Source organism: Scophthalmus maximus, chromosome 2 (genome assembly GCF_022379125.1).
Source record: "Scophthalmus maximus strain ysfricsl-2021 chromosome 2, ASM2237912v1, whole genome shotgun sequence".
In the NCBI taxonomy this organism is placed as follows: Eukaryota; Metazoa; Chordata; class Actinopteri; order Pleuronectiformes; family Scophthalmidae; genus Scophthalmus; species Scophthalmus maximus.
In genome coordinates this window covers 10,360,237-10,383,737 of record NC_061516.1, presented here as the reverse complement: position 1 = coordinate 10,383,737, position 23,501 = coordinate 10,360,237, and the positions used below count along the sequence as shown (strand labels likewise).

Sequence of the window (23,501 nt, the reverse complement as noted above, 5' to 3'; positions counted from 1 at the left end):
AAATAATCCAAAGTGTAGCGTTTCACACAGAGAGGGGAGAAGGTTGTGTCTTCCTGCTTTTGTTAAACTGAACCAGAGAGGAGAACTAGATCCAGCCAGCTGATGAATAATGTTCAAGACAGGCCACACACACCGCATGAATTATTGAGTGGAGAGAGGAAAGCTGATCTGAAGTAGTGACGGATCTCGCTGAATGCTGTGGCAGTGAATTGCGTTTGTGTGTGTGTGTTTGCACAGACATTATATGCACACAAACAGAAACACACAGGCAGTGTTCTGTGAGTCTAGGCCTCTCAGTGGCTCCAGTCGAGTGGGTTAGTAACAAACAGTATTGGTAATGTCATAATAAGAAATACATTACTACAGAGCTTTTTCCAAACATTACTTTTAATCTACTTCTGCCCTTGGTCAACAAGCAGCATATGGGCTCACATAAAGAAAAGCGAAACAGATGGTGAAGTGAATTCTGAGTTGGTTGGTCTGGGTTGGTTGGACGAGCAGAATGGTGAAGAATATATCAGAAGTTCGGAATATAGGCCCTGTTCAGACCTGGTATCAACATCTGTCCTGAGAGATCCAGTCATAAGTGGACTGCTCCAAGTACATATGTTCACACCTGCCATTAGAATTGGTCCTGAATGCATCTACTGTGACCGCTTGTGATCAGATCTCACTTTCTCGCTCTATTTTCAATTAAACATGTACAAGGTTTCTGTTCACAAACACCAAATGTTGTTTTTAGTGTGAGAGAGAGAGTGAAAAGGAGAGATTGAGAAAGTGGAGCCAGGAGGGGCTGAGTGAATCAATGCGCATAACATTACAATGAAATAAGATTTTCTCATTTGGGACAAAAAGAAAAAAAATCATTATGTGGTAGTCAGTGTTAATATTGTCGCAGTGACCTCAAATAAATGAATGTTTGAGAAACACAGTAATGTATAAATACTTTTATGATTGGATCTCAGATGTGTCCTCAGTGCATCTTGGGTGCGTTAGGTTGAAATTTTAAATAAGTTGTAGTTTAATTTAATTTGTTTTATTACAACAATTTGTTTTATTGTTGATCTCTAATGGCATGACTCAGTCAGGGCAGTGTATTTGTGCAGCCACCGTATTATAGCTGCAGAAGAACTGCCGCTCAGGGGGACAGAGGAAGGGAAGAAAAAGTGCACACCACTTCTGAGCACATGATGTGAAGTGGGAGGCACAGCCTGGTGCACGTAATCCTCTCAGTGCTGGTCTTCTCAACCAATCAAATCACCACCTCATCAGACAGCGACCTGTGATGTCTGCCCCACAATTTTACTATTCTGCTTGTGTTTGTGTTTTGTGTGTGACCGGGCTAGTATATCACTTGATACTACAGCTCCTGTATCATCTGACACTTGGCGCTGTCTTGTTACGAACAGTTTTCCTGACAGGCTCGTCTCTTTTCTTTCCACCCGACTCTGATCATTGTATTTAAATGGAATTAGAAACTAAAGGGATTCGCTGAATATGTTGGTATTGACCCAAATATTTAATCAGCAAGTTTTCAGAAATTTTTAAAGGCTTTGGTCAGTGTCCAGTCCTTTCTTGTTTCCATTTTTAAAAAATCCCTTCTTTTAATCATTCCTCAATTAAATATTAGCCTTATCTCTTTCAAAGACTATATTCACCACACATTTGTAGTAGAACACAGTATATCCACTTAGGGAGCTATTTTTAGTCCAACCTTTTCAGTCCTCTTTTTTATTTCAACTACCTCCAATTAGTCTGACCGCATTATAGTAAGTAAGTGACCCTGCTTCAGTTGCAGGAAGAATGAGGTCTATTCACCCATGTTAAAAGCTGGGGTGCTGACCTGCTGGGCTTGTTTGTAGAGGGGCCAACACTGGCAGTCTTTCTCCTCCACCCCCTCCCCTTTCCTCCATCCTGCTCTTTCATTCAACTTGTTCTCCTTTCTCTCTCTCTCTCAGTTGCCAGACATCTCACAAAAGCCATGCGTTACACTGACCTACTAATAATACATTTGCATTCAGCCGCACCCCAAGGCCAGACAGTGTTTTTAGTGGAGTTTTATGCATTTGCCCACAGTTGGATTCAGCTCAGCTTGCTCACTCACTCTGATTTCTGGCACAGGACACGAATAAGGAATGTGTTGATTTATGACATCGTGGTCTAGATGGATTTAAAATGACGTCAGAGGCCTTTTCAACAGCAGACCAGTTTAGACTTGTCTGTTCTGTTCAAGAATCACATTTATTCATCTTATGATTTACAGCAACTTGTCTAAATGTTTTCTGTGAAAAAAGACCAGTGGGTGAAAGCAGTGAGCAGCTGTATACTATACTTTAAAATTGAATAAAATCTGGTCAATCTGATCTCTTGTGCACTGTACTATTATCGTTCTCTGTATTTTTCCTGGAACTCAGGTGCTGTCTGTGTGTGTGGAAGAGGAAAACATCATCCCCTACATCACCAACGTACTGCAGAACCCAGACCTAGCTCTCCGCTTAGCTGTCCGCAACAACCTCGCTGGCGCCGAGGAGCTCTTTGCGCGCAAGTTCAACAACCTGTTTGCTGCTGGCAACTACTCTGAGGCCGCCAAAGTAGCTGCCAATGCGCCAAAGGTACTCAGCCTGTTTGCATGGGGTTAATTGACAGTTCCTGGATATAGTCTGAACAAAAATGTAATATAAGATCCACATGCTTGTATTTATCACATGACTGTTGTATCATATTCTCCTTATTTATTCTGTATCTACTTATTTTATCAGTTGTTTAGATCTGTTCTCACCCTCGGTTGCCCTTTCCCCTCGCAGGGTATCCTTCGTACCCCAGACACCATTCGTCGCTTCCAGAGCGTTCCGACTCAGCCAGGCCAGACCTCCCCTTTGCTGCAGTACTTTGGTATCCTGTTGGACCAGGGCCAGCTCAACAAGTTTGAGTCCCTGGAACTCTGCAGGCCCGTCCTGCAGCAGGGACGAAAGCAGCTTCTGGAAAAGTGGCTGAAGGAAGACAAGGTACTACTTATCAGTCTTTATCTCGGCCTCCACTCACAGGAAGAGGCTCTTCCTGGGCTGCCTATTTGTTTACATGACTTTCCTATTATCTTGGATCATGTGAGATCATTGTTATGTAAGGAGTTTGTGAAGTTACCCTTAGAAAATGAACGTTTGGGAAGCTCAAAGCTGCCTTCATGCTAAGAAAGAGAATTGGGGATTTCATGTATATCTGAATTTTCACTTATTTTATTTATTTCAACACATTTGATAATGATAATGCTATACATTATGTTGTTGTGATACATATATTTACAATATTTGGCATTCATTTTCTGTTCTTTTTTGACATGCCCCCCATTTGTATTTAAACTTTATCTAACATACATGAAAAGTAACTTATACCGATACAACACAAATAAACATTGCGTAGATATTAAAATGTAAACAGAAGGTCCCTTGTTTCTGGTTTTAAGTTCCAAAACATATCCCCTGTCATGCTTCTTTCTTGAGCTGTAGCAAGAAGAGTGTGATTAATGAGCCTCTCTTCTGACTCGCTCACTGTTTTGAGTTACACACGGTCTGGCCAACCAGAGGTAAAAGATAGATGTATCTTGCCCACCAGTAAATGCAAGAGGCAAACAGTCAGTCAAAGCTAAAATGAGCCAAAGAGATGTTCTGGTAGTTCAGCCACTGGTCTGTAATATTACAATCCTTGGGGAAGTTGTGTGGTGATACATTGGCTTCATGACATACAGCAGTGGTTCATCAACATATTCAGACATATAGTTGTGACAACACAACCTTTACTGACCTTTACTCTTTTTGTCTGATACTCTCATAGTAGTTATGTAGCACTTTCCACAATGTGGGACCTTTTTAAGGGGATGTGTTTCAAAATGTTTTTTTATTGGTTCGAATGTTGATTTTACTTTTTCTACTTTTCAGTTGGAGTGTTCCGAGGAACTTGGTGACCTGGTGAAGGCAGTGGATCCCACCTTGGCTCTCAGTGTCTACCTGAGGGCCAACGTCCCAAACAAGGTCATCCAGTGCTTTGCAGAGACTGGTCAGTTCCCCAAGATTGTCCTGTACGCCAAGAAGGTATGTCTTTCCAGCTCAGACAGTATTAAGGTCTTTTTGTTTTGATAATTCACAAAATGACTAAGTGCACAGAGAAAACACACCATGCAATATTAGTTTCAGGACAGATATCCATCACTAATTGTGTGTGTGTGTTTACATGTCTATGAAGTGTAATGATAATTAGAGCACTAACTGTTGGATCCTTGTTTTTTATTTATTTATCAAGGTGGGCTACACTCCAGACTGGATCTTCCTGCTGAGGAATGTGATGCGGATCAACCCAGAACAGGGCCTGCAGTTTGCCCAGATGCTGGTCCAGGATGAAGAGCCACTGGCTGACATCACACAGGTCAGACGAAGGGAGGAGAAAAGGAATCCGTGGATTTGTATTATTAATAACAAATAGATGTTTGTTCTGTGTTTTATTATATTATTAAGGGTGGAAGATGAATCTCTTCAAAAGCTTGACATTTATACCTTACTCCTATTGAAACTGACAAGATTAGTGTTGTAGAACTTTTGCCCTGAAGAACCGGGTGGGTTGGGTTGTAGTTTCTGAGGTTTGGATGAGACTGAACTGAATTATTTAAATGAAAAAAAAACTTTGTGACCTCTGCACATACCAAGTTTGCAATTAATGAATTGGCCCTCCACGTTCCTTTAAATCGACGTAGCATTTGACTCAGTCACATGACACGCCAGCATCTGTGAACCTCAGCGATCCTATAGTATAAAGGAACTGCACCTCTTCCTTTGCTTCCTGCCACTGCAGAATCTCTGCACTGCAAATGTCAACTGCTGACACAGCTTTTCTGTGTTGCCTAAAGTGCTGCACTGGCAGGTAGCGAGAATTTTAAGAATAACACACATTGCATCAGAGGATGTTTTCGATATTTAGAAGAGGAAATGGATTGTATTGGGCCAAACTGTTACTTTACACTTTCAGTTTAATCCTGTCAGTGCTCAAGAACTGAAGGGGACTGGCAAGACTAGTATAATGAAGAAGTACTTAATTAGTACAAAGAAAGGATTTGACTCTCTTACACTTGTGAGGGTTGTAGCAGTTACACAAACATAGTCTCTCCTCCTCTCTAACACACAATGTGTCTCTGTCTGTCCAGATCGTGGATGTATTCATGGAGTACAACCTGATCCAGCAGTGCACTTCATTCCTCCTGGACGCTTTAAAGAACAACCGACCCTCGGAAGGACCACTGCAGACTCGGCTGCTGGAGATGAATCTCATGCATGCTCCACAGGTGGACATTTGCATATATTTAACTTGAGAGGAATTCAATTGATAAAGCTGGGGTGCCTTTTTTTTGGTAACCATTTGTATTTCTTTATGTTGTGCGTGCAGGTTGCAGATGCTATCCTTGGCAACCAAATGTTCACCAACTATGATCGTGCCCACATCGCCCAGTTGTGTGAGAAGGCTGGACTCCTGCAAAGGGCCCTGGAGCACTACACTGACCTGTACGACATCAAGCGCGCTGTTGTGCATACACACCTGCTGAATCCAGAGGTAGGATTCCGTTTCCAAGTGAGGGAAATCAGACCAAAACTATAGGCTATTTGGCTTTGTAGTCATTTGAGGAATTTGTAATTCAGTAAATGTTGCACAACCAACAAGCTCAACTAACATTTCCTCCTGCACTGTCAGTGGTTGGTGAACTACTTTGGCTCGCTGTCAGTGGAAGACTCCCTGGAGTGCCTCAGGGCCATGTTGTCGGCCAACATCCGCCAGAACCTGCAGATCTGCGTCCAGGTGGCTTCAAAATACCACGAGCAGCTCACCACACAGTCTCTCACGGAGCTCTTTGAGTCCTTCAAGAGCTTTGAAGGTGAGATTACAAACTTTGTGATGGCATACTGCTTCATTTGATATTAAAATCTCTTGGGGGGTATTTCCGATGAAACATTCATCTGTAATTCAGTTTTTTTGGAAGTTCAAAGACACAAATGGTGTGCTTGGTCTGTAATCGAGAGAATGTATTGGAAAGTAGCAAGACAATGTTTTGTACAATGGGTCAATTAACCTACATATTCCTGCATTCAGGCAAGACATTAGATTAACATTTGACTCGTCTCTCAGTATCATTATGCGGCCATTCCCTCCTGCCTATGTACTGAGATGGATGTTCCCTGGCTATCAATCAAGACAAGTAGGTCAGAGCAGCAGCAGGACAATCAATAGCTTTTACAGAATGTCCTGGAGGTGAATTAGTGCTACTCCTCTACTATTAATGAAGTAATGGAGCATAATGTTTAAGTAAGCCTATTGGTGAGGAGAAAAACTTCAATTTAGATTTATTTTTTCAGTATGGGTGGTTCCATAATTCTGACTGGGGCAGCTAAAGACGTGCATGTCGTTTGAGTCTTTATATAACGGACTGTCTTTGTCTTTCAGGTTTGTTTTACTTCCTGGGCTCAATTGTAAACTTCAGTCAGGACCCTGAAGTTCACTTCAAATACATCCAGGCCGCCTGCAAGACTGGCCAGATAAAAGAGGTGGAGAGGATCTGCAGAGAGAGCAACTGCTACGACCCCGAGCGAGTCAAGAACTTTCTGAAGGTAAAGACACAGGGACAACTGTACTGATCAAACACTGCCACAGTTGCCTTCTTCCTTTATCTGATCCTTTTCTTTTATTTCATGTAGAGTTCCAGTTTTAAAATCCCCATGTCGAGGCTGTCATCCTTCATATCACCAATTTCTTTGTAGTCAGTCTTTAAAGAGGCTTATATGAGATTTAGTTGCCAACAACTATTTTCTATGTAAAGATATAGTGGAGTAATGGTCTGGACATGCCTTCCTATTAGTGCGTGTCCATGTTAGTCACTTCCTGTGTAACCGTTGGCCCTCCCTACATTCATAAGCAAGATGGATCCATGCCTCCCTGGTGGATACGCTACTTTTCACTCCTTTTCTGTGTTGTGACAAACACTGTAAACGCACCTGTCACCTGCCCACCATGGTGCTGTCAGACCAGAAACACTGCAGCTACACCTTAGTTTTTTTGGTGTTTTATTTTGCATTGGTTAAAAATGTTGAACAAACCATCCAGATGGCAGTCAATTATCTTTTGTGCTTTTCCCCTTTGTGCATGGAATGGCAGGACATGTATCAGGTAAATCTGTCCCTCCTCATAGTTCCAAACCTCGCCTTAACTTTAGGCACAGGATTTAAACTGGGATTTGAACTGTATGCGCATACACCCACTGGGGTGTACCAGTGCTCTTGGAATTTAATGTAGTCCTGGATGACTGGTGACCAAGTTAGGACCCTGTATTTGGACATTGGTGTCTGCGTTTAGTGTGTAGTGCTGTAACAGAGCCTCTAGTCTGTGCAGCATGTTCTTGGGTCATATTGATGAAGTGCACAATCCCAGTTTGTGAATCCTGTATGAGTGTGGATGGCCGTGCGTTGTGGTATAGAGGACTACTACCGTTGTCAGTACTGCCTGATGGTGACCTGACAACTCGCAGACCTCCTCTGGTTAAATGAGAAATCTACTTCAGGATATTAGGTCGTGTTCTGTGATTCTAATGTGAAGCACAGTATTTTTACATCCAACCGTCGTCTAGTTTGTTAAAAATGGGATGTTAATTTGTTGTAGTGGCAAACAATTAACACCCCCCCTTGATATTGTATTGTGTAATATTTGAGGGCAAAACCATTGTACAGAACTGAGTACACAAGCCGTCAACAATACTGTCATATCTGCATTAAAATCCATTGCTGAAACTAATATGTTCTCGGTGCAGTGGTAAAAGAATCACCTGTGGTGCATCAGGTTTGGTCGATGGCATTGTGGCTGGTGAAGTGGTGTCGATGTCGGTCACGACACATTGCTGACTGTAATCTCTCACCCTCCGCTCTCTGTGTGGCGAACAGGAAGCCAAACTCACCGACCAGCTGCCGCTCATCATCGTCTGTGACCGCTTTGACTTTGTCCATGACCTGGTCCTCTACCTGTACCGCAACAGTCTGCAGAAGTACATTGAGATCTATGTTCAGAAGGTAAGGCTCATTGCAAACATACTGAATAAACATTACATTACATTACAGACATAAGATAATGAGACATATTGTTTGGTTGCAGGTGAACCCCAGCCGTCTGCCTGTTGTAATTGGTGGTCTCTTAGACGTGGACTGCGCCGAGGATGTCATCAAGAGCCTGATCTTGGTTGTCAGAGGACAATTCTCCACTGATGAACTGGTTGCTGAGGTGGAAAAGAGGAACAGGTGCTGCACCTTGAAATGTTAGAGATCAATACATGTTCTTAGGGAGCAAAGTAATGACAACGTTTTGAAATGGAATTTACAATAATTTAAATTCAAGCTATCAAACCTAAAACTGATCTCAAAGTGGACAAAAGCATGTATCTAGTGTCCCAAATAGGATTTGAGTGAATCTCTTTGTGTCATAGACTGAAGCTGCTGCTGCCTTGGCTGGAGTCTCGTATCCACGAAGGCTGCGAGGAGCCCGCCACCCATAATGCCCTGGCCAAGATTTATATCGACAGCAACAACAACCCCGAGCGCTTCCTGCGGGAAAACCCATTCTATGACAGCCGTGTGGTGGGAAAGTACTGCGAGAAAAGAGACCCCCATCTGGCCTGCGTGGCGTACGAGAGGGGACAGTGTGACCAGGAACTGATCAATGTGAGGATGAGATGTTGTACTCGCATGCCTCTCACTTTGGATCCAAATGGTTCCAGTCCATCTTCCCATTATATTGTACTGCATTTATCTGCCTTTGATATTGTATTTTTTGTTATTCTGATATCAGGTTTGCAATGAGAACTCCCTGTTCAAGAGCCTGTCCCGCTACCTGGTCCGTCGCAAAGATCCTGAGCTTTGGGCGAGTGTGCTGCTGGAGAGCAATCCCTTCAGACGACCACTGATTGACCAGGTGAACTAACAAGACAAGTTTCATCTCATTCAATACTGAAGAATGGTACATTTTTAATCTTCTGCTCCCTTGTACCTGCTCCTCAGGTGGTGCAAACAGCACTCTCAGAAACCCAGGACCCGGAGGAGGTGTCAGTCACAGTCAAGGCCTTCATGACTGCAGATTTGCCCAACGAGCTCATCGAGCTGCTGGAGAAAATTGTACTAGACAACTCCGTGTTCAGTGAACACAGGTGTGTAGCAGTCACAAATTGTCTTTTCAAAACCAAATCTCAAAATGAAAGAGTGCTCAGAGTTCTGTCTCCTGATTTCCACAGAAATCTGCAGAACCTGCTGATCCTGACTGCCATCAAAGCTGACCGTACCCGTGTGATGGAGTACATCAGCAGGCTTGACAACTATGACGCACCCGATATCGCAAACATCGCCATCAGCAATGAGCTCTTCGAGGAGGCCTTTGCCATCTTCAAGAAGTTTGACGTCAACACCTCTGCTGTGCAGGTCGGTCATTAGCTCTTCAACAGCTCGACTAATAGCTTATTGATCAAAGAAGTGGTGATTAATCATGTTTGGGTTTTTTTCTTTCTTCTCCCTAGGTGCTGATCGAGCACATTGGCAACCTGGACCGGGCCTATGAGTTTGCGGAACGCTGCAACGAGCCAGCAGTGTGGAGCCAGCTGGCGAAGGCTCAGCTACAGAAGGGCCTGGTTAAGGAGGCCATCGACTCCTACATCAAGGCCGATGACCCCTCTGCATACATGGAGGTGGTGGAGGCTGCTGATAAAAGTGGTAAGGAGACAAAAACAAACAAAACTTCAAAGCATGGTGGGAAAGAATCTAATCTGACTTATTGTCACTACAAACAGAAGCAGAGTTTTAGTGTTAGCTTTTAGTTGTTTGTACCACTTAGATTAATTATTTTTAATTAATCAGGAGATGAGGACATCTGCTGAGTTGTTGAGTTGGTCATTGAAGTTTTGCCCTCCAGTGATATTTGCAGACAGTTGCTGCTGGTCCATTATTGAAAGTACTCAGTATTGGCAAAAATGGCAGGTCAAAAGACACCCAACAGCATGATGGAACTGTCCTTGTGTTTCAGGTAACTGGGAGGACCTGGTCAAATTCCTGCAGATGGCTCGTAAGAAGGCCCGTGAGTCCTACGTAGAAACGGAGCTCATCTTTGCCTTGGCGAAAACCAATCGCCTGGCAGAACTGGAAGAGTTCATCAATGGACCCAACAATGCTCACATCCAGCAGGTTAGCCTCACTCTCATGCAACCCCCTGTGAATTAGTCATCAGGTCCACAATATGAAACGGATGAATCTGTCCTGTAGGTCGGCGATCGCTGCTACGATGAGAAAATGTATGATGCTGCAAAGCTGCTATACAACAACGTCTCCAACTTTGGTCGCTTGGCCTCAACTCTGGTGCACCTTGGGGAGTACCAGGCTGCTGTGGATGGCGCGCGCAAGGCCAACAGCACCCGCACCTGGAAAGAGGTGTGCTTCGCCTGCGTGGATGGAAAAGAGTTCAGACTGGCCCAGATGTGTGGTCTCCACATTGTGGTGCACGCCGATGAGCTGGAGGAGCTTATCAACTACTACCAAGTAAGTTTTTGTGGCACTACTATTACTCACTACATTGCCGTCATACATACACGCACATTTACCAAATGCCATCAATCTCTTCTCTTTCAGGACCGTGGCTACTTTGAGGAGCTGATCACCATGCTGGAGGCTGCCCTGGGCCTGGAGCGCGCTCACATGGGGATGTTCACGGAGCTGGCCATCCTTTACTCCAAGTTCAAGCCTCAGAAGATGAGGGAGCACCTGGAGCTCTTCTGGTCCAGAGTCAACATTCCAAAGGTGCTGAGAGCAGCAGAGCAGGCCCACCTGTGGGCGGAGCTGGTCTTCCTGTACGACAAGTACGAGGAGTTTGACAACGCCATCATCACTATGATGAACCACCCAACAGACGCCTGGAAAGAGGGGCAGTTCAAAGACATCATCACTAAGGTACAGTTTGATTTGATACTATTTTATTTTAGTCTCTTTTTTAATACCATGATTTCTTCACAACCTATGATGGGGTTTTATGTTACGACAGTCAACGCTCTTCCGTTTATCAGGAATTTTATATCAATTCTCATATGGCACTATAATACCTGAACCATTTTTTATCCTTCTATAATTGCCTCTTTTCTCTGTTCCTCTACTCCCTGCACAGGTGGCCAACGTGGAGCTCTACTACAAAGCCACCCAGTTCTATCTGGAGTTTAAGCCCTTGTTACTGAATGATTTGCTCATAGTGCTTTCTCCCAGACTGGACCACTCCCGTGCTGTCAACTTCTTCAGCAAGGTACATTTCAATCTACGATAATGACAGCAAAGAAGTATTATTGAAAATGTCCTGCGTTTGATATGATGATTGTGCATGCATGTTCACAGGTGAAACAGCTGCCCCTGGTCAAACCCTACCTGCGGTCAGTACAGAACCACAACAACAAATCGGTCAATGAAGCACTTAACAATCTCTTCATCACAGAGGAGGATTATCAGGTAAGAGCATTTGACGGGACCCCAGTGTTTAATGAAATCTTTTCATATGTATCATTTTAATGTACTCGTGTCACTCGTGTTAGGCACTGAGAACATCAATAGATGCCTACGACAACTTCGACAACATCTCGCTGGCCCAGCGCCTGGAGAAGCACGAGCTGATTGAGTTCAGGAGAATCGCTGCCTACCTCTTCAAGGGCAACAACCGCTGGAAACAGAGCGTGGAACTCTGCAAGAAAGATAAGCTCTATAAGGTGCTTTTTTCCATCTTCCACTTTTCAAATAATGGTTCATTGTGCATATTTCAGACAAACACTGCTTTGATTGACTAAGACTACTCCTGATCCTGTCTGTGATGCATCTCCCCTGCAGGATGCTATGCTGTATGCGTCAGAGTCCAAGGACATAGAGCTGGCCGAGGAGTTGCTGTCATGGTTCTTGCTGGAGAACAAGAAGGAGTGTTTCGCCGCCTGCCTATTTACCTGCTATGACCTGCTGCGGCCCGACGTGGTGCTGGAGACGGCCTGGAGGCACAACATCATGGACTTTTCTATGCCCTACTTCATTCAGGTCATGAGGGAGTACCTCAGCAAGGTGGGTCAGCGACGTTCTTTTTAGACTGGAGTTCAGTGAACTGAGGAATAAATGTGTTCTGGAAGAAAATGCAGGCTTGTATAGCTTTGTAACACTGCTGTCACCCTGTCCGAGAGTGTCAATACAAGGTTCAGTGCAAATGTCAAAACCCACACATCTCTATCCCTCACTTTCTAAAATATGAAAATGCCAATGGTGGAAGAATCAAAGCATATCCAGAATAAGTTACGATGGCCCTCTGTTCCTCTGCCTCCTTCAATGGTTTGATTTATGGGGAAATGATTTTAATTTCCTTCTTCTATGCTGCACCTCTTCTCTTCCAGGTTGATGCGGTTATGGAACAGGTGAAAGTTAAAAGCTCTGTATTTAGCTCGGAATACTGCAGTCTTGACGTGTGCATGGTTTTAGCTATACCACGCATTACACTGTAACTTTGACAGTCACTAAGAAATTTTTTCATTTTTTTGAATTCAATTACAAATTATAAATAAAAATAATTTAAAAAACGTTAGCTGTCTCCAGCTGGAATAGTTTTTTTTTTCCTTACATACATAGATATTGATGAATTGTAAGTAAGTAAGTAATAAGTTTAGTCAAGAAACACATACAAATATAATTGGCTTCAGTGTAGGATGTTGTGCCATTTTTTAAGTAACCACAGTTTGCCCCTATCCCCTGCTGTGAAGAAGAAGCAGATTGCAACAGATATTAAACCATAAGTCCATAAAATACGATGCCTACCCAGCCTAGTCTGGTGGAGAAAATGCACATAACACAGTAGCTTAAATCATGGTTTAATCACATTTACTGACTTTTATTCTTATTGAAAATATTGACCGTTTTGTTTCGCCTGAGAAAATATAAGAAATTATCTTCACCAAAAAGTGCATTTCCTCACAATTTATGACACTGCACAATGTAAAGCTGTGTGTGTTATTTAAAGGTTGGTGTGTTTTGATGTATAACTGGTTACTGGAACAAGCATGAGTTGTTAAATGTGTACTGCAGATGGATAGCAGCATACTGGTGATTGTCCCTGGTTTTCTGTAGAAAGTAGGGAGCACCCCCTTCCAATTGCATCTTGGTACTGCAGCCCATCATTCACTGTCGGCACCACTGTTACACGTAGAGCATGGGACAGCTAAGCTTCAGCCTGTTGAAATGGTGTGCTGAAATGAAAAGTCTGCCGTTCATCAGAAAGAGGCATGGAGAAAATAAATGATGAATGCATCCATCTCAGTGCTGCTGCCGAGCAAGCGCTTCCTTTTAACTCTGCATCCAGGTGCTGCTGCTTCCCCCTCGGGGCTCGTGTACATTTTACTGCATCTGACTTGCTCCCCTAAATATCTTTTTTTCTTTGTTGTTGAAGAATTGGCTACTTTTGTTGTTACTGTCCGGCAGTTCTGACATAAGAAATGACAATTATTAGTTTATCTTCTCCTCTCTGCTCTTACTGCTCTGCTAGTTGGACTTCTATGATTTTTATTTTAGGCACTAGAAGGGAGTGAAGGACAATACCTAGCACTTTGAGATCGCTTTTAGCAATGAAAAGTGCTCTATAAATGAAATTTATTATTATCATTATTATTAATACTCAATAAAGGATTAATGCTGCTTTTCATTACAAACTGTAGGAATCTCTGCACACTGTGAGGATAAAATGTGAAAATCCTAAGCAAACAGTACTGGTTCAATCACCTGAAATTGTCATCGGTTGCCGTCAGTCCAATTTAATTTTGTCCTGCTTTTCAGTGAAATTTACTCGGATTGATGGCCTTTGTCAGAAAAGTCTTCACAGAATAGTAAATGAATATACAGAACTCGAAACTGTTTTCCTTTTTCAACTTGTTTGTTGGCGTGGCTTTGTTCTAAATGCACTTGTATGTTCTCCTTGCAGGTCGATAAACTAGAAACCTCAGAGTCCGTAAGGAAAGAAGAGGAGCAGGCAACAGAGACACAACCTATCGTCTATGGTAATGACATATGTCCATTTCACTGGGATCAAATGCAAAACCACAGCGGGCTTCAATCACACATGACACTCTTTGGTCCCTAAATGATCCAGGGCTCCTGTTGTCGTTGAGCTGCACAGAACAATTTTATTAGGTTAGCCTTAGCTTTTAGCTCTGTTTTTGGTCTCCACCAACTCCTGAGGGAAATACCTGGCCCTTTAGCTGCGTAATGATAATAATAATAATAATAATAATAATAATAAATTGAGGCTCCACTGTGTTCACCAGCGAGACACCAGATTGTGCTGAACAGTCAGTGTAAAGTCAGTTTTGAATTTTTTCCACTGAAAACTGCAGTAAATCAAAGTTCTGGCCAGGACAACAAAACAATGAGTTGAAACTGAAAGCCAGAACGGTGTAATCATTTTCTGTGGGTTCATCAGTACGATTGTTCTCAGTCATTTTATTGTTTAAGTATCTCTCAATTGTATTAAATATTTAATTACCAAATGAGCAGCAAAGTTTCCAAAAATAAATTTAAGGTATTTTCATTTAATTAAATGCCACAATTCTTAATTATTGTGTTGGTGTGGTTTGAGCAGATTTGAGGAACATTGACAGGTCAACCCACATACTGTCATCAGATTCTGATTTAAATTTTGCTAAATATAGAAATAGAAATATATGACATCTCTCCACATGAATATCTATCCATTTCAATGACACTGTTGGAGGCTGACTCTCGCAATACCTGCCCTTCTCCAACTTTTTAAAACCTGCGGTACATTTACTCACACTGCCAAGAAAGAATCCCTTATGATTAGTCCACATTACTTATATTCCATGCAACATCATAATATGATCCTTCCATAAAAAGAAAGCCCATAATGATTAACAATTAGTCTGTATTTAAATTAAAGGGGCAGTGAGCCATTTTAAACCAATACACATTTTGTAAAAAAAATCAGCAAATATTTCCTCACTAGCTGTCGGTTCTCTGTGCGCAGTCCTGGCTCTGTAAATTCAAAACAGAGAACAAAAAATGGTGCCGACCGCAACACAACTCTGTGCCTTTTGTAAGTATCAGTCCCCGACACTCCCTGACACCTTAAGAGACGAGCTAGCGAATGAAGCTACGACTCAGGGGTTTAGGACTAGTGGTTAACGCGTGGTTCTCACTTCTCCTAGCCTGCGGCTTCGCGACCCCGTCAGTGCAGTCAAATTATTATCATCAACAACAACAAAGAGGGAGACAAGCTTTCTCCAAAATCATTTACTGCCCCTTTAATGAGAGCGAGTGACCCACAAAATATGAACATTTTGGTCAGTGTCAGTTTTGTACTGTCACAGCAGCTGTGTTTTCCATCTTTCACACTTATGTTTAACATGTTTAACACAGCCCCTACAGTGCTGCTCTTGGTTTGGAAATTAAGGAATAAACATTGTATACAGTTGTATTCAGCCAGAAGTGAAAGTTTCATATTAATATTTTATTGTATATATATATATAGCTACTCCTCAGTACAAAATATGACAGTCAAATGTAAAGGGCACGAGTGCCTGGGTAAATGTTACCCAGGCACTCGAGTACAGGAGTCCTGCTCAGCCCTCACATTAAGTGGTAACTGACTTTGCCCTACACAGGATTCTAATTCTTGATGATGAATTAGTAGATGTTTGTTTTTTTTGCTGCTTTACAATTTATAGTCTCTTATACGACTTGCTGAGGAAGCACTTTGATCAAATCAGTGATGTTTAACACTTCTGACCAGTTGCGTGATGTGTGAAACCCTTTTTGCGTGTTTGTCTTACAGGCACACCACAGCTGATGCTGACAGCTGGCCCCAGTGTCCCTGTGGCCCCTCAGCAAAGTTACGGCTACGGATACCAGGCGCCTGCAGGATACGTTCAGCCAGCGGCCCAGCCAGGCTTCGGCTACGGCATGTAAAGAGCCCAGCCCCTTCTCGCCACATGTAGGCCGGAGCCACCATCCACCCCACAGTCCTTCACCAGACCATCTCTCGTTTCTCTGCCCACTGCAGGGAGAGCGGGAAAATACAGACGTACCTTTTCTTTCTTTTTTCCATTTCAAACTGTCATGAAGGACTCAGTTTTATTTGTTGTCAAAGAAAAGATTGAATCACAAAGATTAATTTTCTCACATTCCGTATCGACTAGATTAATTTTTCTTTGTCTATTTTATTTGAATGGGAAATGGTTTATGTACAACAGGGAGGGGGGCTTGTGCGAAGAGCTAGTCCTCTTCGAGTTAAAAAAAAAGGTCTGTTGTGAAGCATCTGATTTGCACTCTGTAGTGAGAAGAAATTAATGTAGAACCTCTCTTTCCTTTTGATGTGTGTGAGCAGCTTCTTCTGTCTGACTGTAAAATGCATTTAATTATTGTATATTCAAACACAAAAAAACTGCTACGATGTTCTGCTATATTTGAACATGAGACTGCCGCTTCCATTGACCACAGTCCTGAAACACTACGTTGTACCCGTCAAGTCCCCAGTCACACTTCAGGGCTACTTCTTGAAGAAAATCCCAGAGAGTATTTTACATACGATTTTCAGGAGAGTTGGTTTCTTTCCAGCAAAGCCTATGCCGAACTCTCCAAACAAATCTGCAGTCAGGTGACATTGCCATGTGCTTTAATAATGCTCTAACATGGGACCATTCCACCTCAGGAGGTACTGCAGACCGGTTTGACAAACATGCCCCCTTCTTTATGCCGCGGGTTGTTTTCTGCCAGAGATGTTTTCGAGTGTGCAGGAGTTGTTTTTTTTCCAGACCTAACGCCCCTCACTTAGAACCTGTTCAGTTCACCCGCTCATCCACTTCACAGACGGTATGACAGACGTGTGGTGATTTGAAGTTTTTATCAAAGGCTTTCGTGTAAACAAGAAATCAATTATTAACTCCTTTGAATTTATATTCTTATCGAAATTACCGTAGATTTAAATTGTGCACTTAAAAAGATACTTGATTGTGCATAATCAGGATCATATTGAATGAAACAGCAGTTTTGTTTTCCACATAACAATAAAGGCTTCTTGTTTGTCAAGAACAGTCTGATGTGTCTTGCATATACTATTACGTAGCTTTGTGTCAAATTAATTTACTGTAAAATAAAAAAAATAAAAATTTAAAAAAAAGAAGTGTCGTCCCGGCTCTGAAAAGGAATGGTAAAATAGTGAGAAGAGCAATCATAGGCTGTAAAGTGTATGAAAGAGATGCTATTGTAGTACCATCGTACTAAACATTGTGATGACACTCCTAGAGTAATGACTTCTCTATTTTCAAACTCGGTGTATTCGATGATTCTTCTTTTTTCTACCGTGCACATTTACAGAGCAAAGGTGAACCTGGGAGTCAACAAAAGATCATAGGAAACAACACTGTTGATTTTGTGGATGGCAGGTGGAGTCCAATCTCAGACACTTGTGATCGTATCTTAAAACCAGTCCACTGGTTTCGCTCCCAGTGGTTTTAGGGGCCTTACGTTTTTAAACATGACATTCTTTTAAACCATTCAGCTAACAACATAATCTGGTTCAGTTCACATCTCTTTTTCAGTGAGTCTGTAGTTTGAAGCTGCACTCTGTTGTTGGACTGGATTCTTTTTTTAACATGTTCTGGTTACTTATATATATTTATTCAGTTCAACTGATATAAGACCTAATGCTTTTAGAAGATAGAAGTGGAATCACGCAAGACAAACGTATATAAACTATTTCAGACACTTGTAACCGTAAGTTGGCATGAAACCAGGAAAAAAACATTAAAGTTAAGTCATTATGACATCTAGTCCCATCACAATATTATCACATCCAAGCAGCTCCTCGGCTGCAATGCAAAGTCAAATCAAACCGTTTAATTTGGTGAGTTACACCGTGTCAACAAATACTAAACAATATAAAAAGACTTATCTGATGTCAGAAATTTATTTTGAAAGGTTAATATTTTTACCATCAAGAACGTAACTTATAACTGTCATTTTGCAATGCTGTGATTCTAATGAGACCCTGCTACAATTGATGGAATTTATTTTTAATTTGTTTCCTGGTCGGGGGGAGGACTGCAGCATGACGACTGTACTGGGATTATGCCACTGCCAAAGGAATATCAGTAAAGAAAACCAGACTGATACCCAAGACTCAAGTGCCTTCTAAAACAACATGTTTGATAACAACTACAAGTAGTTGACATGTAACTGAGTCCATTGTTCTCATAGAAAAATATAAACTCATTGTAGCTCAACTTAGATCACGTTGCAAATTGTTTTGTCAACAGAGACATTGTATGGAAGTCCAACAGCTGCAAGCGGGAACTCTAGTAGAGCTTCAAGTCTCCGGTGACGTTATCAATCAGATCAGCCGGGCCTGGACCGATACCCAGCACAGTGCGCGACCCCGGTGCGATTTGTGTCCTTCCTGCATCCTGGATCAGGCTGACGGGAAGCCCTACTTCTTTGGCATGCGCCAGCAGATCGATCAGGGCATTCTCATCGGGCGCCTTCACCACCACCTTGGGCTGACCGCAGTACTCCCACTGCTTGAGGAGCTCGGGGTTCCTGCGCTGCACCTGCTTGAACGCGGACACGGCGGCGTGGGAGCACTGGGCGGCGACCTTCCCTTTGCCCATCTTCAGGTCGTTGCGGACCACCAGGATCATCTTGAACTCGCCCCCTTCTCCCATCACGCTCGCCTCACCGGTGCCGTTAACCACCGCCGCCATCAGGCTCTTGGATGTGGGGACCGAGCGTCCCCGGAGGTGCCAACCCAGGAGGAGCCCGCAGCCCAGTCCTGCCACGACACCCAAGCCCAGCGGAGCACACAGCAAATCCATGTTTAAAACCTGCAAAAAGGAAACAGAATGAGCAAAGACACAAATATGCACTTCTGAGGAAGTGTGACATTTGAGCTCAGAGAGAAAAAAAATCTCCAACATGGTCCATTAAGTAACTGTTCAACCATGATCACATCTTCTTCCCCTGTTGTCATGGAAACGTAGGTGTTCAAACTGTACAGTATTCAATGGACTAATCCTCCATGTTTTCTTTCGTAGAAGCTTCACAGCAGCTACTTTATTCTCAGCTATTTTAAGAGATTTGTTCCAAGTTTGCTGAACTGACTTCGTGAGTTTTACTGCCTCACGCAAACGTCTGACTGCCTCTAATTAATCTCATGCACACACAGTTCACTCGGGCCACACATCGCATCACATTTAATACTCACTAACGACTGAACACTCAAACTTTAAAGCCGAAGCTAGCCCAGCTAACGTTAGCATCCCGGCTAGAGGCAGGAGCGCTTTTACAGTCGCACAAACACTGCTCCAGTACAGTAGTGACCAATTACACCAACACACAGACTCGTGTTCATTCGACATTTCACGGGCGCAACGGTGGAGCCGAAATTATTTACTTTGTTCCAGCCACAGTGGTTTTCTGTCATACCTTCACGACTGACCAACGAGGTGGCGGCTTCCGCTTGATGACGCTCCTTCTTGCGTTTACTTGTGGGGCCCTTGCTGATGACGTCACAACACCGCGCCGGGCGCTAACCCTAACTGACAAGAGCAATGTACAAAACCCAAAAGCTGTGAAAACATCAAATCTGTTTTTCCAATACCACATATATTCTAAATTCTCACATTCTTGACAATGTCATTTTTTGTCAATGTGCTTCACAAAGCCCCCCCCCCCCCCCTTTCCAAATGTCAGAGGTCAGTGTGTTTTCATCAAAGACTGAATATTAAAAAAGGTTTTAACCATTTCATTTTTTTGTGCACAGTTCTTTGGTTCTCAGCCTGCGTAGATGGTGAATTATAGAGTTGAGCATAGATAATGGCCAGTGTTTATGAGCCACTTGTTTTTGCCACACTGACGGGGGAAAGTAAAGTTTAGTTAATTCATATCTTTATTTATTTTTCTATGTTTATTATACTATTTGAATTTGCAGGTGAGGTACTTATTCTCAGCTGCAGTCTCATGTATTAGCTTCTCAGGTGCCAGTTCAAATATGTTGTCATAGAGCTCCCTCTCCTGTCTGTGGATGGTTTTAGCCCGACTCAGTCTTCCCCTGAGGAGCTCCACTGGTTCACCACAGACACACCGGGACATGAAGTTGTCTTGAAAACATATTTGTAAACCAGACTGAGGAGGGAAATCATCTATATTTTGTCCAGAGATAGGCACTTGATATGGTGATCGTCTTCTTCACACCAGTGTAGATCCACATTGACACATTCCACAAAATCTATGGCCCCAGTTAACTGGTCTCTCATATGACATTTGTTCCCATAGCCAATGACAGCGACACACACACACACACACACACACACCCACACAAACACACACATTTTCACCATCATTATACATAAGCAGCTCTAACAATTTTGAAGCCACTATAAAGTTTGCATAGGACTTTGGTTTTACCTGAAACTAGTAGGAATGAATATTCCTCCTTAAATACATTCTTTTATTGAAACAAATATCATACATGTTTTGCACGTGTAGTACTTCTCTCGCGCTGACAAACAATGCGATGCTGAAGTTCAAAGGTTGAAACAAACCACTGAGCGCTTCTGTCTCTAGTTATGGCCTGAGAAATGTGATCTCCTGAGGGGAATTGGCTGAACTCTCTTTTGCCCAAATACCATCCATTCACTCTTTGCGTGAGACCTACAGAGGACCGAGAAGTGTTAGAAGTGTGCTCCAGGAAAGACGTCCATTTATTTATAGACCTGTAATTAGACTGGATCTCCCGAGGTTCTACCAGGCAGATGATGAAGTGTCTCCCTCTTTCTGTGTCTCCCTTCTGTCAGCCTGCTCTCCCCTCCCCCGGCAACCCTATATCAGTACTCTATCCCTCACTGGCCCCCTCCATCACCACACCCTGCACTCAAGTTATGATGCAGTTCATGGATAGCGTACTTCTGCCCTACATTGCCACTGGGGCTCCACAACAGATCTTACTTGAGCCCAGATCTCATTGTGGAGCAAACATCAGCTGAACGGTGAGTTTACCCTCTTGTTTTGCACAACTTACAATGGGCTGTTTACATAGCAGCCCTGCTTTTACTCTACATTTTCTGAATGTATAATTTCCCCCAGTGCTCTGTTTATCTCTGCATGAAACGTGGAAATTGATTACAGGTTATTCGATTTCTCATCCTGAAGTGCATGCGAACTGTGTTGAGTATCACATTGTCCCTTGCACAAGAGTTACTCAACAGGTCTGGATTGTTTTGGTAGAAGCTATTGCGCAATCCAGTGCTGGAGCAGTGCTGTGCCACTGTGTCTCACGAGCAATGGTGCTGTTATGAAACTTTTTACCAATTATTGATCGTGAATAATGCACTGAAATTTGATCTATGATCAAATTATTGCTGTGTAAATTAAGCGCACACTTGTACTGTATACTTGCACCTGAGGTGCAGGTTACACATGAAGTGACCTGTTTGGCGCCAGTTTCAATAGTTTGTAGTTTGTTCTCCTCATTATCGGGTTTATTAAATATTATTTGGCATGAAGACATGACATAGTGCTTCCAGTGTGCTTGAGGTTTAAGGTCTTTGATGAATGGCTTGTTTTGTGGTTCCCCGAGAAGGCCAAGAGCTGTTTCCGCATACTTTTCTGTCTAATTGTATTAGAAGATTTGATTTGTCTTCAATTGCAAACTTCAATAGCACAAATCTTGAAGTCTCATTGTTCAGGGCTCAGAATGTGTCCTTGTCCTTCAAGATAACACTGGACACCTAACCTACATATTGATATAATTTTTTTGTTCATTGTCAACACAGGAAGATAAACAAATATTTGTAATGCTACTGCCTTTGCGGAAACAATCTGAAACGAACAGGGGGGGAAAAATAAAATATCGGTAGCCATTACGGTAGCTGTGATATACAAGTGTGAATGCATGGAAACAGGAGCCAGAGGCCCAGACCTAGGGCACATGATAGAGGGATTAAACCAGTGTGACTGTGTGTGTGTGTTTGTGTCTGTGTGTGTGTGTGTGTGTGTGTGTTTGTGTGTGTGTGTGTGTGTGTGTGTGTGTGTGTGTGTGTGCGTGTGTGTGCATGAGTGCTTGCATGCGTGCCTGCGTGTGTGCGCGCGTGCGAGATGTAATGAAGAAGAAACACAATGCTAGATATTGTCTTAGACTCTTTTACCCACTGTTTTTACACATCAACAAAAAAATTTGCGAGATCTTGCATTAGGTTTCATTAGGGTCATGTACAAGCCTGATTGGGTTACCAGTAATCTGCAGGATGAAGCGGCAGGAAAAATACTGGCTGGTCAGTTGGTCAGTTGGTCAGCTGGTGTGTGTGTGTGTGTGTGTGTGTGTGTGTGTGTGTGTGTGTGTGTGTGTGATATGTGTTGTTGCCTGTGAGTCTGTATTTCTGTTTGGATCACTTCAGTTTCAGATTTGGCTAATTGTGTGCATGACGCTTCTCTGGAGGCCCCTCTCCCCTCTCAGCAGCGATCCTTCCCGTTGATGGAGATGGCAGAGAGCAGTGCCAATGGTGAACTATCACAAGGCTTCCTTGTGTCAAGGAACCTCAAAATGGAAAGCAGACAGGTAAAAAAAAAAAAAACAGACATCCAATATACAGTTGAGCAGCCCATTTTTATGTCAATCCCTTGTATGTTTATTTGTGTGCTTCCACTACCCACAATGTGTGGCTAGACCGAGATCTTCCTGTGGATGAGAGAAGGCAGATGGACACAGAGGAGTGTGAATCACCGGTGTTGTGGAAGAAACCTCTCCTAACACTCCACTGCTTCAGCCTGGAACTGCTCATCACTCTTAAGGAGTGGATATGGAGGTGAGGCCAAGGGTGGAGTCCTTCTTTTCTGCAGAATTACACTTGAGGTGTTTCCTCTATTTTCCATTTGGCTGCCTGCAAATGATGAATGCATTTAGTCAACAGTTTAGCCCTGAATTCAGAGAGTTGAAACTATTGAAAGTACTCTTTTGTTGTTTGTTTAAAAAAAAATCTATTTAGTGAGAAACTTAAAAACCCCAAATGCTGTTTGAGATCATTCAATATGTCCTTTGCATGTGTTCAAGCTGCAAAAAGCAATAATGAAAGTTGCTGTGCTTTGTGTAGTCATGAGCAACATAGAAAAATATGTTTTATTGTTAAGTGCTGATGCCACTGTAGTGCCGACAGCAGCAAAACAGTGCTTTTGTGACATAATTCGTATTTACAAAGGTGTTACAGTGTTGCTCGTCAGTCGACAAGAGAATAAGATGGTTGTGAAAAAATAAGGATCATACAGTACGGCTCTCTCCGAAGCAAAAACACACATAGCCCCAGATGCGAGGTGACTTTCTCAGTCCAACCCCCATGTCTTTGTTTAGTCTTAAGTCAGAGGCCAGATGAAGCCTATGATGCC

The 23,501-nt window shown here is 42.8% G+C and overlaps 2 protein-coding genes and 1 long non-coding RNA gene across 6 annotated transcripts in view; 2 read left to right on the top strand and 1 right to left on the bottom strand.

Moving 5' to 3' along the window:
• cltca (clathrin, heavy chain a (Hc)) overlaps window positions 1-17,156 on the top strand; it is a 31,727-nt gene extending 14,571 nt beyond the window's left edge. For both annotated transcript variants that reach the window (XM_035626463.2, XM_035626462.2), the window contains 24 exons: window positions 2,415-2,612; window positions 2,805-3,005; window positions 3,933-4,085; window positions 4,294-4,416; window positions 5,189-5,326; window positions 5,428-5,592; window positions 5,731-5,911; window positions 6,478-6,641; window positions 7,965-8,090; window positions 8,173-8,315; window positions 8,501-8,735; window positions 8,863-8,985; window positions 9,072-9,217; window positions 9,302-9,485; window positions 9,581-9,773; window positions 10,084-10,241; window positions 10,320-10,592; window positions 10,683-11,000; window positions 11,212-11,343; window positions 11,433-11,543; window positions 11,627-11,797; window positions 11,916-12,137; window positions 14,035-14,110; window positions 15,904-17,156. In XM_035626463.2, coding sequence (XP_035482356.1) covers window positions 2,415-2,612; window positions 2,805-3,005; window positions 3,933-4,085; window positions 4,294-4,416; window positions 5,189-5,326; window positions 5,428-5,592; window positions 5,731-5,911; window positions 6,478-6,641; window positions 7,965-8,090; window positions 8,173-8,315; window positions 8,501-8,735; window positions 8,863-8,985; window positions 9,072-9,217; window positions 9,302-9,485; window positions 9,581-9,773; window positions 10,084-10,241; window positions 10,320-10,592; window positions 10,683-11,000; window positions 11,212-11,343; window positions 11,433-11,543; window positions 11,627-11,797; window positions 11,916-12,137; window positions 14,035-14,110; window positions 15,904-16,037 — 4,068 coding nt within the window. In that variant the 3' untranslated portion in view covers window positions 16,038-17,156. The remainder of the gene's footprint in view (window positions 1-2,414; window positions 2,613-2,804; window positions 3,006-3,932; window positions 4,086-4,293; window positions 4,417-5,188; window positions 5,327-5,427; window positions 5,593-5,730; window positions 5,912-6,477; window positions 6,642-7,964; window positions 8,091-8,172; window positions 8,316-8,500; window positions 8,736-8,862; window positions 8,986-9,071; window positions 9,218-9,301; window positions 9,486-9,580; window positions 9,774-10,083; window positions 10,242-10,319; window positions 10,593-10,682; window positions 11,001-11,211; window positions 11,344-11,432; window positions 11,544-11,626; window positions 11,798-11,915; window positions 12,138-14,034; window positions 14,111-15,903) is intronic.
• A 970-nt stretch (window positions 17,157-18,126) lies between these two features.
• ptrh2 (peptidyl-tRNA hydrolase 2) lies at window positions 18,127-19,745 on the bottom strand. 3 transcript variants are annotated; one of them, XM_035626469.2, is made up of 2 exons: window positions 19,551-19,745; window positions 18,127-18,949 (listed from the first exon to the last, which is right to left on the bottom strand). In XM_035626469.2, the coding sequence occupies exons 1-2, from the start codon at window positions 19,728-19,730 to the stop codon at window positions 18,425-18,427; spliced, it is 705 nt and encodes a 234-aa protein (XP_035482362.1). In that variant the 5' UTR covers window positions 19,731-19,745; the 3' UTR covers window positions 18,127-18,424. The 3 variants fall into 3 exon arrangements, with proteins under 3 accessions (XP_035482362.1, XP_035482363.1, XP_035482364.1); XM_035626470.2 differs by having other exon boundaries at window positions 19,519-19,601; XM_035626471.2 differs by lacking the exon at window positions 19,551-19,745 and adding an exon at window positions 19,330-19,351.
• A 1,253-nt stretch (window positions 19,746-20,998) lies between these two features.
• On the top strand, window positions 20,999-22,924 carry LOC124849726. The gene is made up of 3 exons (XR_007030190.1): window positions 20,999-21,112; window positions 22,561-22,680; window positions 22,789-22,924. It is a non-coding gene; the product is annotated as an uncharacterized LOC124849726 (long non-coding RNA).
• The last annotated feature ends 577 nt before the right edge of the window (window positions 22,925-23,501 follow it).

Bases quoted from the DNA above. Each gene is read 5' to 3' on its own strand.
- ptrh2 (XM_035626469.2), bottom strand. From the start codon at position 19,730: ATGTGGTATTGGAAAAACAGATTTGATGTTTTCACAGCTTTTGGGTTT. The intron at 18,950-19,550 runs GTATGACAGAAA...TCCTTTTTGCAG, and splicing joins CTCGTTGGTCAGTCGTGAAG to GTTTTAAACATGGATTTGCT.